The following is a 15010-nucleotide window of genomic DNA, read 5'->3' as shown; positions in this document are numbered from 1 at the left end:
TTATGCCCACAGTAAGCCCATATATTCATTTATTTCAGTAGTTAACCCTATACACCACTGTTTGTTCTTATCTTCCTATCTATATTAGGTTATCAGTGGCACAAGGGAGAAAATAAGTTTCTTAAAAAAATTTTTTTTTTTTACATTCCTTATACCTCAAGAAGAGTCCTTAATCTTAATAGAATGCAAATGATATTCTGGCAAAGGACAATGAGTGGCTTTTGGTACAAATCTCTTCGCTGACATTAATAGCAGTCTGTGATCTTGGGCATGGCTTTTAATCTGTTAACGATGACAATTCTTCTTCTCTTTTTTTTTTTTTGAGACAGTCTCACTCTGTTGGCCAGGGTAGAATGCCACGGCTTCAGCCTTGCTCATGGCAAGCTTAAACTCCTGGGTTCAAGGGATCTTCCTGCCTCAGCCTCCCGAGTAGCTAGGACCAGACACTCACCATAATGCCTGGCTAATTTTTCTATTTTCAGTGGAGATAGAGTCTCACTCTTGCTCAGGCTGGTCTCAAACTCCTAAGCTCAAGTCATGTGCCATCTCAGCCTACCCGAGTGCTAGATTATAGGTAGAAGCCATTGCACCTGGCCAACAATGATTCTTCAATTGACTAATGGGAGAGTTGTATCAGATGCCCCTAATGTTTTCTCCAGTACTTAGTTCCTAAGATTTTATATCCTTTTCCATGCTAATTTTTTAATATCCTCTCTATAGATGGGCAGGGCATAATTCAAAAAAAAAAAAAAAAAAGACTTTTCTTACAGAGGACGAACATAGGAGGGTAGAACTAAAATGAAACAGAGTTGGAGTCACATCACAGTAGCCTGAATCTTTCCTACTCCATGAGTTTAACAGGGGAGGATATTTCAACATCAAAAATAATCTAGTAAATAAAAGGAACCAAAATACTAATTTTTTTTATTACAATTCAAGCAGTCTTGGGCACAGGAAAGAAAAAGATAGATGGTAAGATGTATATACCTATGTATATTTTCTGAGTCTTAAGTCCACAGGGTATATTTTATACAAAGAAATTATGCTTCAAAGTATACTTCTTTTTCAAGGTCAGTTTTGTCAGCCAAAATAGCATTGATTCTCTCCCTTTGAAACATGTGTGGATCAATGTGGGAATGGAAACTGGCCCAGTACTACCAACTGGACCCTGGCCACTGGCCACAGACCACACACAGAGATGGTCAGTCTTCAGATGACAAAAGCTTCCCAGCTATAAGCCAGACTGGGAATGCTGCCATTGAGAGCTAACAAACAGCTCTCAACATAAAGATCGACAGTCTTAACAGGAGGTGTTTTCAGAGTCTGGATGAGTGAAGTGCAATAGGCAGTAGACAGGGAAGAGACAGCATAGAGGACATGAAGTTCACTCATACCCACCTGAACTATAGCTGTCCGTGGAGGACTGTGAGATGGAGCGAGACAAAGATCTTCGGCCTGTCTTCGTGGGGAATTTGGTGAACTCCTGCATGTCATCAGCAAACTGGATTTGCTATAAAAGAAAGACAAAAGTTACAACTTACAAGGGAATTGTATGAAATGTTCCATTTTTTAAGGCCATATACTGTCTTCCCTAAAAGCCAGTGTAACTACAAGTCTCCTACTAAGCCCCCAACTCTCTCACCAGAGATGAGGAAAGGCAGAAGCTACTGTCTCTTCCCATTCCAACAGGATCTGGGGGGGCAGGGATAAGTCAAGACCTAACTTCTTTTAGCATCTGTCCAATTTTACAAATCTTTATCACATTCCACAAAGTTGTCTTTCTCTTACAACTTTAACTCATTAAACTCTTTATCCTTCCTCCTAACTCTTTCAAAAAACCATCTCATGGTGCTTCTTAGCTTTTTTGGAGTTTATTTTCAGAGTATTCCCCTGTAGCACATTCTTATTCTAAAGATGACAATCATCTTGCTTTCTGAAAGAATATGAAGAGATGCCTAGAAATAATAATGGGCATTAGTTCACCAATACTGAGAGCCCAACCATAAGTCAGTGCTTTCCAAAGCCAATGTAGAACTTCTGTACCCAGCAAAAATTTTAAATACCAGAATACAATGATACAGAAAAACTGAAAAATCCACATCCACCACAGTAAATTCTAATTCAGCATAACTTAAAGGAGAAAATAATGACTTGAATAAGCTGGATGGTTTTTGAGAATCTGAATTAAGATTCTCCCCACAACCTAAATTTGACAAAGTTCCCATAAAGAATCCATTAAGTCCTTAGCAAACTATATATGCTAATGTACACCATTACAGATTAAAATCTCTATATAATGCTAGCAACATTGTATAGCCACTTGCAAGCCAGAACAGCAAACTACCTATAAGCTACAGCTGCAAAACCTCCCCTTCCTCTATCACACGTACTCTCACTTAGGGTAGCACCAGCCTGCTGTATCAGAATCAGGCTTGAGTGTGTACCCTGGACACAAGCAGCTAACACAAACAAATTGAAAACTGAATTAGCAGAACTCGATAGGTAATGAAGCAGTAATCAGGGGGAACAAAAATCTGTATTTTCTTTTTTTTTTTGTGGTTTTTGGCCAGGGCTGGGTTTGAACCTGCCACCTCCGGCATATGGGACCGGCACCCTACTCCTTGAGCCACAGGCACCGACCCTAAAAGTTTGTATTTTCAACTTTGTATCTAGCATGGTTCATATCACCAATAAAAGCAGAGCGCAGTCATGCAGTGATAGCCACAGATACTATTTGTATCATAGGCCCAAGAGAAAAAAGCTGGAAATACTTCTACTTCAAACTCATCCGGTTCAACATCAAGTGGGTGGAGTCCACTCTAAGCTAGGAGCAGAGTCCACAGACTGTTTTATTGAGTCTAAGAACAGTTCCTAAAGGCATGGGAGGGCAAGAGCTACACATTCTGGCATCTAGCCCAGGGTCTTATACACATTAAGAAGGCATTCATCATGTATCTGTAGAATAAATGAACCTTTCAAAGTCCTTTGAAGTAAGATCAAGTCAATCAGGCTTCAAAGATGAGTAAATAATGAAGACTCAAGCTAAACCACATATACTGTACAAGAATTTGATTAACAAATATCTTTGTACATACACCCAAAACAGCTTTTTAAAGTTTCAGTGCTAAAACTTTAATTTTAAATAGCTTAAACATCAAAAGAGCTACCTTAAAAAAAAAAAGTCACTGAGATGGCTATAGGTCAGCATTTGCCCTTCTAGACAGGATTTCCCACTGCATGATCACATGACTTCTTCAATCAGCAAAGCTAGTTTTACTGAAGAGATTAATCCAGGACCAAAGTAATGACTTTCAACCCAGGATGTTATTTTGGTAGTGGGAAAAATGCACAGTTAAAGAGACCATCAACACTTTTCTTGTTATTGTTGAGACAGTCTCCCTCTGTTGCCCCAGGTAGAGTGCAATGGCATCATTTTAGTTCACTGTAATCTCAAACTCTAGCACTTAAGACTCCAGAGTAGCTGGGACTAAAGGAGTAGGCCATGACGTCTGGATAATTTTTCTGTTTAGACAGGGGTCTTGCTCTTGCTCAGGCTGGTCTCCAGGCCTTGGCCTCCCAGAGTGCTAGGATGACAGGCCACAACGCCCTGCTCCATCAATGCCTCTTAATAGCTGCTAGACAAGAGGCAGCCCCTCCTCTACCAGCCTTCCTGCTGCTGGCATGGGCAGACAATCCAGAAGCTAGTCTCCTCTCATGACTGTTACAATTCCTTTCCCTGTTCATCTTTTTCTTTTTCCTTTTTCAAAAGGCTCTGGGCATGTTCCCAGATACCACCTATGTGGAAGGTAAGGCAGGGGAGGGAACTCCAATAACATTTGCAGTTTTTTAGATAAAAAATAGAGAGGTGGCTGTGGCAAGGTAGAATGTGTTTCTTCAGCAACTTAAGAACTTAATAGTCATAATCTCTTGTATTAATAAAGCTCGTGAGTAACCAAAGCTTAGCAAAATCTTTTCCATCTAAAAATATTAGACTGTGTTGCAAGCAGTTTACTAATCTGTGTGGTGTTCCTGCTACCCCATCTCTCAAATGAGTATGGTCCATATTTGAAGTGGGCAGAATGTTAAGTCATAACATGGATGGGTGGTTGACTATTTTTGCAGCTCTTTGATCTTCTCACTGCTTAAAAGGTGGCCCCAAGATACAAAGATGCATGATAACCTGGTCTTCTCTTCCACCCCAAACCACATGCTAAACAGAACCTCTAACCAAACTGCTACTGTGGAATGCTCCAGCTTTCCTCCAGGGCTGCTAGCTGCACAGGTGGCATTCACACCTAGTAGCTATTTTCCCCTGGAGTGTTGTTCACTTTTACTTTGTAAGTATACTGTGCCAAAAGTAACTTTTCACTAGTTTGCTGTCAAGTGAAACCAAATCTCAGTTGCAGCCTTGTGATTGTGTTGAACTCACTGCATTTGAGTAAAATTAATAATTTGGGTAAAAAGAAAATCAAAAGATGAACGCAAAGGTGTTCTGTTCATATTAATTCCTATCATCATGATTTCTTCCAATCATGTGTATCAATTGTCATGCTTTTGTGTTTCTTCAAATCTAGATCTACAAGGAATACTTAGCCTAAATATAATGTAGGGGTGGGAAGGGGAGGAAAGGAGTTAAGATGACTGAAATCCAAAAAGTGTACCTTAAAGTCAAAAAGTTTTACGTTAAAGAACAACTTTGTGGTTGGTTACTCATCACCCATAAAAGGTCTTACCCAAAACTTAATAGGCACCAACTAGTGTTCCATTCTTGAACAGCACATCTGAGAAAGTCTAGAAGGTCAGGTTGACCCATTCTTCAAATAGCACACCCAAATACAGAAGTCTACTTGCTGTACTTAAAAAATTCAATTATCAAGCCAGGTGAATGTGCTATTTTAAAGCAACTCTTCAAATAGCTTAGCAGGTACAATGGTTGACTTTCTTCCATGTGGTATGAGAATGGCAATGAAAAGCTCCACTGAACAAATAACTTGGGATACAGCATATCCACCATACAGTAGTAAGTCTGGTGACAAGGGTAAGCTGAAAAGTCAAATACTGCTAAACAACCAAGAACCCAGTGCTATTCCAGGAAAGTCTGATGCAAGGAAATATGGTCCCTTAAAATCTGTAGATGTGTTTTGAGCCACAGTGTAATGATAATGCAAATGGCTCTGTCCATGGACTTTTACTGCTCCTTCAGGAACACACTAGATATTATAGTCTGCATGGTCTTATCTGGATATTATTTAACGTAGGCCTCCAAATATCAGAGGTTAGGCTAGTTATCTTATTAAATTTTATTTATTTAAAATCAGCATGTTATTTAACATGCTGATCTAATAGCTTTTCATTTCCTCAGAAAGGTTTCCTCCTAAGGGTAAAGAACCAGGCTCAAAGGAAAATAGCAATTATTAGGAAAACAAATCATTAAGAAAGCATACCTTAGGGGTGAGTAATCAGTCTTCCTTACCACCAAGGAATGTATGAAGGGCTAGTATCCCCTCTTCTAGTACTCTGATTTCCTGGGACATTCCAAACTTTATATATTCTGCCTCATTATCTCCTCTAGCATACTGTGTGTAGAGATTTTTGTTTAGAAATTATGGGCAGCATATTTCTTAGCTTACACTTAACAACTAAGCAAAAAAGTGACTGTAAGAAGCTAGAAATTTTAACAAAGTCAATTACTAAGCAGCGTGCTAGAACACTTTCCAAGATTCCTACATCTTTTCTGAGCCCTCTTTCACACGTCTTCTGACTAATACATTCTTTCTTCTACAGATTGTACTCACCCATTTCCTTTGCAGAGGAAAGGAAGAGCATCTGGCTGCCTGAACAATCTTTTCTTGACATTTACCAGCGATCAGGCTGATTTCCCATTTCAGATGAATCCAAAGTTAACAATAAGTACCAATTTCTTGGTATAAGAAATACATAAGTCTGAATACCTTTCATCTCAATTAGATAAAAGAAGTTTTCCAAAGAAGGGGATTCCCTTCATATACACCCACCAGAAAACTTATCTCAGGGGAATCGATCTCAGGCCAGAGTGGAATCCACAGCCGCCTTCAGTCACTTCTTCCATTCCCTAGTGCAGAAACCAGTCCTCTGAGACTCAGCAGGTTTTGGCTGCTCCCTTCCCTCCTTCCCTATCTCAAGTTGCTTAAGTTCTCAGTCTCCCCAGTTGGGGCCTAAGTTTCTGGGGGGGGGGGGGGGGGGCGTGGTGGCAGGCTGACTAATCACAGCACGTATCTCCTTCCCCCACTCTACCCTTCTCTGTGTCTGAACAGTAACAGGATATAACACACACATGTTGCTAGAATCCAATTCCAGTCAGAAGAAATACTCCTTTCAAAGTGGGACTCAACTTGATTGTTAGTCAATGCTGATGAGAGGAAGGGGTGAGGCAATACCAGGCCCCATGCTACTGAGTCACTTAAAAGGTAAGGAACTTAAGAGTTTGAAAACGTCTACTAAGAGTGGTTTTACCCTTGACAGCTATACCCCTTCTCTTCCTGTGAAACAAAACACTTCACTGGCTTTCTATTATTGTTTGAAGTGCTCTAGTTGATATGAGTGATCTGGGCCTCCCAACTAGAGGGTAAAATTAAAAGGTAAAAAAAAAAAAAAAAAAATTGTGATAAGTAGGAAAGGGCTTCCTAATGTTCTGAAAACCATAGTTTACAACAGAATGTAGCACACATCCAGACTATGTGTCAATGCCTATTTAGCTATCTACCTGGCCAGTTACCTGGCCTGTCCATACTTTCCTCATCCTCAATTCTACTGCCAATATTATATAAAAACATGCCAATCATCTCCCTTTTACTCCTAAACAATAAACTGTCATCAACTGTTTTTTTTTTTTTTTTTTTGTCTCAAGCTGTGCCATGGTGTCATTATAGTTCACAGCAACCTCCAACTCTTGGGCTCAAGCAATTCTCTTGCCTCCATTTTTCTATTTTTAGTAGAGACGGGGTCTCACTCTTGCTCAGGCTGGTCTCAAACTTGTAAGTTCAAGAAATCCTACCTCAGCCTCCTAGTGATAGGATTACAGGAGTGAGCCACCATGCCCAGCCCAATTCTAGGTTTTAAAAAACAAATTCATACCGGTGACTGAAGAAATCTTGGCTCCTGAAACATACCCATTACTTTTTGTGAAACACTGAAGTCCCTCCCCCAACTGTTAACACTTCCTATTTACTTTCTTAACTTTATTATCATTTCTAACATACAAAAAAAATCTAAAAGAATAGTATAATGAACACCTGTATACTCTCCACCTAGATCGAATCTTTCCACTTTCCATATTAGGTTTTCTTCTCTGTACATATACACACATACACATGCATATTTTCACATGGCTCTGCAAAAAAAAAAAAAAAAAAAGACAAAGTTGCAAGCATTCACCAATAAAGTCTTCAGAATGTATCTTCTAACAATAAGGATATTCTCCTACAGAACCATGATGACATATCACATTAAGAATATTAATAATTATTCTATATAAAATATTCAGACTATACTCAAATTTTCCCAAGAATGTTTTTTATAGTTGTGGGTTCAACAGTCTCCCTCCAACCCAGGTTGGAACCAAGATTCACTAAGTGCATTTGTTAGGTTTCTTTAGCCTCTGCTAATCTGGTATAGTCCTTCCACTCTCTCATCCCCTTTGGAATATTGACTCTTCTTTGAGGAATTCAGGCCAGTTGTTTTATGGAATCTCCAATATCTTGAAATTTTCATATTGTTTCCTTCTTAAATTGTTCTGAGACTTGAAAGTAATTAAAACTTTGGCAGCGCCAGCTGTGGTGGTAGTAATGCTAGTACTCCAGGAGGCCGAGGCAGGTGGATCACTTGAGCTTACGAGTTCGAGACCAGCCTAAGCAAGAGCAAGACCCTGTCTCTACTAAAAATAGAAAAACTGAGGCAAGAGTATCGCTTAAGGCCAAGTTGGAGGTTGCTCTGAGCTATGACGCCATGGCACTCTACCACTCTACCCAGGGAGACAGCTTGAGACTCTGTCTCAAAATAAATACATACATAAATGAAACTTTGGCAGAAGTATTTCATAGATGATGTATATTTCATCTTACATCATACTGGGGAACATAGGATGTCAAGTTGTCCCACTAGTAACAATGATTGAACCCTAGTTAAAGTGAGACCATCGATCTCTACATTGAAAGGTACATTTTTCTCTTTGGCAAGTAAAGGTTAATTTGTGAGGTGATATTTGTCATCATGTTACTATCCTTCTCCCTAGTGACTTACCTTGCCTGAATCAATAATATTGGGGGGTTATAAAATCACAGCTATGGGGGCAGTGCCTGTGGCTCAGGTGGTAGGGTGCCGGCCCCATAAACCGAGGGTGTCGGGTTGGAACCCAACCCCAGCCAACTAAACCAGCAGCAACAACAACAAATAAGCCCAGTGTTGTGGCAGGCACCTGTAGTCCCAGCTACTCAGGAGACTGAGGCAAGAGAATCGCTTAAGCCCAAGAGTTGGAGGTTGCTGTAAGCTGTGACGCTCCAGCACTCTACCAAGGGCAACAAAGTAAGACTCTGTCAAAAAAAAAAAAAAAAATCACAGCTATGTTTTTCTATCCTTCTTTCCACATATATTGGCTGGCATTCTTTTGTAAGGAAAAGCTTTTCTTCTCTCTTGTCATTTATATTGCTATTTAATATATTCAATTATACACAGAGTGCGCTGAATGTTCATGTTGTCCAAAATCGGGCCATTGAGAGCTTCCTTCAAACTATTCTGTATATATATGTATTTTTAAGACAGTCTCACTATGTCTCCCTCAGTAGAGTGCTGTGGCATCACAGTTCACAGCAACCTCAAACTCTTGGGCTAAAGCGATTCTCTTGCCTCAGCCTCCCAAGTAGCTGGGACTATAAGTGCCCACCACAACACCCAGCTATTTTTTTGTTGTAGTGTCATTGTTTAGCAGGCCCTGGCTGGGTTTGAAGCCACCAGTTCCGGTGAATGTGGCTGGTGCCCTAGCCACTGAGTACAGGTGCTAAGCCACTATTCTGTATTTTGACACAATATACCAGGCTCACCTTGTTCTTTCTCTGCTCCAGACCTAAAATCAACAATTTCTCTAAGGTAGGGGTTCTCAACCTGTGGGTTGTGACCACAGGAACTGTTTTAAAGGGCCGTGACATTAGGAAGGTTGAGAACCACTGCTCTAAGGTGTCTAAACATCCAGCCCCCCATTTTCATTGCTTTCTAGTTTATTCTTTTGTTGCTTCATTTTGTGTGTGTGTGTGGGAGAAAATCAGTATTTATTAACATATTCTTATTTCCCTCTCTTACTCAAAAGATTGCTTGCTATTATATTCTGTACCTATCGTTTTCACTTGGAAATCACTTTGTATTGGTTCATGGGGTGTAAGAATAACAATTCTTGATTGTTGGGATAGACCAAGGCAAGTTACTATGTGTACTTTCTAAGTTTGTAATAAGAGATAATTAGATTTAATTTGTACTCTTCTCTAACACCAACCTTGAATTTTTCTTTTTTATTTTCTAATAAAAAATATTAGCAGGGCATGGTAGCTCATGCCTGTAATCCTGGGAGGCCAAGGTGGGTGGATGCTCTTCAGACTACAGTACAGTGGCTACTCACAGGCACAGTAATAGCACACTGTATGTAGCCTCAAATTCCTGAGCTCAAGCAATCCTTCTGGCCTTGCCCTCCTGAGCAGCTGGCACTACAGGTGCGGACCACAGAGGCCAGCTCCAATCTGATTTTAAATGAAGCTCAGAAGAAGTGATAAATTCTACTTCTTCAAGGTATCCTGGGATGTTCTTTTTCAAGATGGTAACTTGTCAATTGTTTATAAATAGGCAAATCTGTCCATGGGAAGAAAATTTGACACCAAACACAAGCAGTGGACAGCTCTATATGAGATCTCTGGCATTTTGGCAGGGGGCCACATTGATTAAGCAAATGCCATCTGTATAATTTCTTCATATTATGAAAAAGGAACATGCTTAGCAACATAGAAATACAGTTCTTTCTTCCTAGATCTGGAAGTCTAGCTCAAGTGAGGTTGAAAGCCAATTATATTTTATAAATTCAAACTAAATTCACATATTTCCATAATTGAGTGAATACCAGCTATGAGACAAGGCTATGACTAACTAGAGGTAAAAGACATGGGAAGTCCTTGCCAAGCAGTACTTGGTTGGCAGAAGAACCACAAGCAGCTAAGTCTACGACAGTCCGAGTTCTGAACCCCAAGCTAACATCCAACAAATGTTGATGAGTGAGAACTGTATCAGTTTTTTTAGTCACCATCCATTGCTTCCCATAAAGTATGGGCTTAGGGAAGGAAAAACCCCTCAAAACTCAACATTAAATAGATCTGACTTCAAGATCCTAAAGTTAAATAGTGACAATACAGTAATAGGTATTGTTTGCAAATGTAATTGGGTTAATGGGGCTTTCAAAATCCATTCTGTAATGGGAATGAATATTTTCAAGTTCAAAGGAAGAAGCAAAACACCCTTTAAAGATAAGTTGCAGCTGACTTTAGTTTCCACAGTTCTTAAAATCAAAACAAAAAATATTAGCAGGGCATGGTGGTTCATGCCTGTAATCCCAACACTCTGGGAGGCCAAGATGGGGGGATTGCTGGAGCTCAGGAGACCAGCCTGAGCAAGAGTGAGACCCCATATCTACTAGCTGGGCATTGTGGCAGGCACCTATAGCCCCAGCTACTTGGGAGGCTGAGGCAAGAGAACAGCCTGAGCCCAGGAGTTTGAGGTTGCTGTGAGCTGTGACACTCTACCCAGGGTGACCCCCACCCCCAAATTTAGGCCTCTAGAAGAAGAGACTACAGACACGATACACAGAAAACAATTTATCAGTCAGTCAAGTCAAACTATTTTTTTAAACATTAATTATATTTTTCATTCCACAGAGGCATTATTTGCCGTTCTTGACTAGACAGGCAAACATATACAAAGCAGCTCAGTATGTATATGTTCAACTTTAGAGTAAAATATCAGAATAAAATCAGGACCTCAGATGACTTACAAGAAACAAGCTGGTTGAAAAGAACTGTTGACTGTGACATCTCTGGAGCTATCTAAAATTAAGAGTTACCTACTGCTCAAGAATGAGTGAATAACAACGATACCCCTTCCCCACCATCCTCTTTACCTATCAAGACCAGAATACAAAAGTTTATGTTTTCCTGACCTATGACTTTCTAAACAGCTATTTTCTGACAAATAGACAGAAGTATAAGGATAAACATTTCTTGCTATATACTATATGGCAAACCCAAAGTCAAAGTTAAATTTTGTATAGGAAGTTATTTGGGCAAATTTTATCAATAAATACAAATAACAGTGCTAGAACATCACTGATTTAGTCATGCAATTTCAAACCATTTTTGTTGAACTCTTGGCATACAAAGAACAAGCCTCAATGGGAAAACCACCTGGAAGTATTAGATCAAGGTTTTTACCTAAACCTGATTCGAAACCAAGATTGAAATCCACATTTATTAGCACGGTGATCATCAAGATCCTGAATGCCTGGATTTTTATGACTTTCTAGTTTTAGGGCTCTGCCTCAACATTGGTGACTTACAGTTTACAGAGGACCTGTAGTTCCCAAACATTCTGGAGACCTTTGCTGCATCTACACTTCACAGAGGCGAGAACAGGGGTGAGGGATAAATGACTTGCTTAAGATAATTTGCTACCAACACTGAGATTTAAAAAGTAAACCACAAAAAGCACCCATGGGCCCTGTACTATTTTTCTTCTTTTGAAATAGGCTGGGGAAACAGGAGCTTTCCTCTTTATTTACAAAGGGTCTGTTTACAGAAAAATCTTCTTTTGCATTAAAGCCTTCCGAGCTTACAATCCTGGATAAACATTTGTAAGCTTTAGGGAATGAAATCTTGATTAATTTTGACAGAAGTGAAATGATGCAGACAAAAATATAATGTTTTTAAGTTGCCAATGAATCACCATTGAAAGATACTGCCCCTTAGGCTTGGAAAGGTTGGGGAGTGAATAGTAGAGCCCAAACACTGTGGAAGCAAAATGTTCCATTCTGGAAGACAATTCCACTGTCTTTAAGAATGTATGGGCAATGTAATTCTGAACTTTTTACTAGGACAAAAGAAATTCACTCAGAATTTCCTATTTGAATCAATTCCACCTATATTTATATAAGGAGATTTTCAATTTGGTATGGTTAAACTGACCAATATATTCTGGATGGGGAGGTCTACCTGGGAAACTCACTGGTTATTTTCATGTGAAGTTGCCATACTTTAAAAACAGAGAAAAAAATATGTAAAATATATATAAATAAAATAATATATATATTTATATATATAAATTATATATATATGTAGAGAGAGAGAGAGAGACTGACTCTCACTCTGTTGTCTAGGCTGGAGTGCCATGGCATCATTATAGCTCACAGTAGCCTCAAACTCTTGGGCCCCAGCAATCCTCCTAACTCAGCCTCCTGAGTAGCTGGGACTCAGGCACCTGCCATGATGCCTGGCTAATTTTTCCTTTTTTTTTAGTAGAGACAAAGTCTCACTCTTGCATAGTGTGGTCTCTCCCACCTTGGCCTCTCAGAGTACTAGGATTACAGGCATGAGCCACTGCACCTGGCCAAGAGAATATTATTGTTCCTTTTAAAAGGAATTTATGTACTGAATGGTAATGGGGGATTTTCTTTCATTTACACACTAATACCACAATCACAGAACATGCTCGTAAACTGAAAACATTCCACTAGGTGGTTCCCTTCTCCTCTGTTGTATACCACTCAAAAAGCACCTTCTCCAAGTCATTTCTTATAACTCATCTAAAAGATCTAGTGAAGTCAAATTTTCTCAATACAAAAGAGTTACATTAATTATAGGGACCCCCAAGTTGAAAAAAAAAAAAAAAGACAAATTTCCTTATTAATGTATTTTCACTTTTTGGTACCACCTTGCTGATTGTACTGACTAAAAAAAATTCTTATAAATCTATTAATTTTAATAAAGCATTCTGGATTTAAATAACATATGTGGTTATTGAATCTTGGTTTCATAACTATGGCAGATTATTTAAAGTACTCAAATGATTTCACTTATATGTGGAATCAAACGCACAGAAACAGGGAGGGGAAGGGTAGATATGAAGGGTCAGCACTCAGTAGAATAGAGAAAAGGGGAGATACGGGTTAAAGGGCAGAATTTACACACAGCACTGTGACCCCACTTAATACATTGTATACTTGAAAATTTCTAAGTGAGTAGATTTTTAAGTATTCTCACCACACAGAAAAGTTAACTGTGACGTGATGGATTTTTGTTTTTTGAGAGTGTCTTGCTCTGTCACCCAGGCTAGCTGGAGTACAGTGGATGATGCATAATTACCTCAACTAGGGTAAACATTTCACAGTGTACACATATATCAAACATCACATTGTATACCCTGAATACATACAACCTTTAGTTGTCCACTATCTTTAATAAAGCTGAAAAATGTAAAATAAAGTACTGATTTAATGAAGAAAAATTTCCAATTATATGGTTTTTAATAATAGAATTTTTACAAAAACTGAGACATATTTTAAGTATATATTTTAAGCATGTTTCACATGCTGAACAGGACTGCAAAATTCCAAGGTCTGTAATGCCTTTGATCATTTTAAAGGTTTCTTTAAAAACAGAATATCAAGGTAATTGGCATGATTATATTCCCTAGATTAGGCAGCCTCAGCTTCAAGGCATCATTGAGCAAACAATGAGATGTCCTTGTATTAACAACCAGTTGCAAAGTTTCCTAGCGGATTTGTTTTTCTATATGCTGCAGAGCAGTTATAACTGGAACCTCTGACTCCTCAGGGGAAGATTATGAACTCTGTTGTAATGAGGTTTGAGTTTATGTGAGTTTAGTCTAGAAGGCCTTGAATACAGTCCTTATTCAGCTATCCTTCAGTGAGTATGGAAAGGTCCCCTTTAAGATCTCTGGCAAAGAAACAAGAATATCCCTGTAAAGACCACCAAGGTAAAGAGGTCTTGGCCTGTGGTTATAAAGACTAGATTTCAGGGAGATAAAGGTAGACTTGGTACAGGACTCTATGTGCTCCAACCTCTAAATCTAGCTGTCTTTCTATATAATTCCCTCTTCCAGTGCCCCAAATGAAATTTCATTCATGTTTCTCCAACACGTTACACAACTACTGACAGGCAGGGTTTGACCTTTCTTTCAAGTCAAACACCGGCTTTTCTAGGGACAGAGACATATTAATATCAGTATACTTCAAACTAACCCTTATCTGCCCTCCCCTTTTTTATCTTGGGTCCTATTTGGTAGTAAAGCAACAATGACGGATCCCCGCCCCCCCAAGACTTAGGAATTGTGTGTCTGGACCTTACGTTTGCTTACTTTGGCTAAAGGAGAAATTTCCTCTCCTGGCCACCTGACTTACCAGCTTAGTCAACTGCCTTTTTGAATTCTGCCCCCCCACCCTCCTTTTTCCTATCATTTTTCCTCTAATCTTTATATTTTGGCTATTTAGTCAGCCCCTCAATCAACTCCTATGATTTTCTGTGTTCTTGAAGCCAGAATTTCACTAAAACATCGTGTCATGATCTTCATAATTTTACTATCACTTTAGTCCAGGAACTGATAATATACATTAGCAAGGTAGGAAAAAAAACTAGCATAGTAGAGGGAAGTCTCTTTTTTGACCCAATTTTCAATCTATTGAGTACAGGAAGCAGACCCAACCAGAAACTAGAGTTGGGGATGAAGACTAAGAGTCGAAATGATTCTCAGCATTTCAAGTAAAATATGGACTTGAGAAATGCTGTTGGCTTAGCGGAGGCCTGACTATTCCCTCTTTTTCCTAGAGACACCCTGGACTTCCTTGCAAACTGCCTCAGTTGTATATAGATCAAGAAACAACAACCCAGGGTGGCTAGGAGAAAATAGTCACAACATCCAAGCCAGGTCCTGG

At 39.2% G+C, this 15010-nt stretch overlaps 1 protein-coding gene across 2 annotated transcripts in view; it reads right to left on the bottom strand.

Moving 5' to 3' along the window:
- Positions 1-15010, bottom strand: part of AHCYL1 (adenosylhomocysteinase like 1) — a 46069-nt gene that overhangs the window by 15318 nt on the left and 15741 nt on the right. For both annotated transcript variants that reach the window (XM_053590502.1, XM_053590503.1), the window contains exon 2: positions 1399-1510. In XM_053590502.1, coding sequence (XP_053446477.1) covers positions 1399-1510 — 112 coding nt within the window. The remainder of the gene's footprint in view (positions 1-1398; positions 1511-15010) is intronic.

This window comes from Nycticebus coucang, chromosome 5 (assembly GCF_027406575.1).
Source record: "Nycticebus coucang isolate mNycCou1 chromosome 5, mNycCou1.pri, whole genome shotgun sequence".
Classification (NCBI taxonomy): domain Eukaryota; kingdom Metazoa; phylum Chordata; class Mammalia; order Primates; family Lorisidae; genus Nycticebus; species Nycticebus coucang.
The sequence above is the reverse complement of the archived record's forward strand: the minus strand, read 5'-3'. Positions and strand labels throughout refer to the sequence as shown.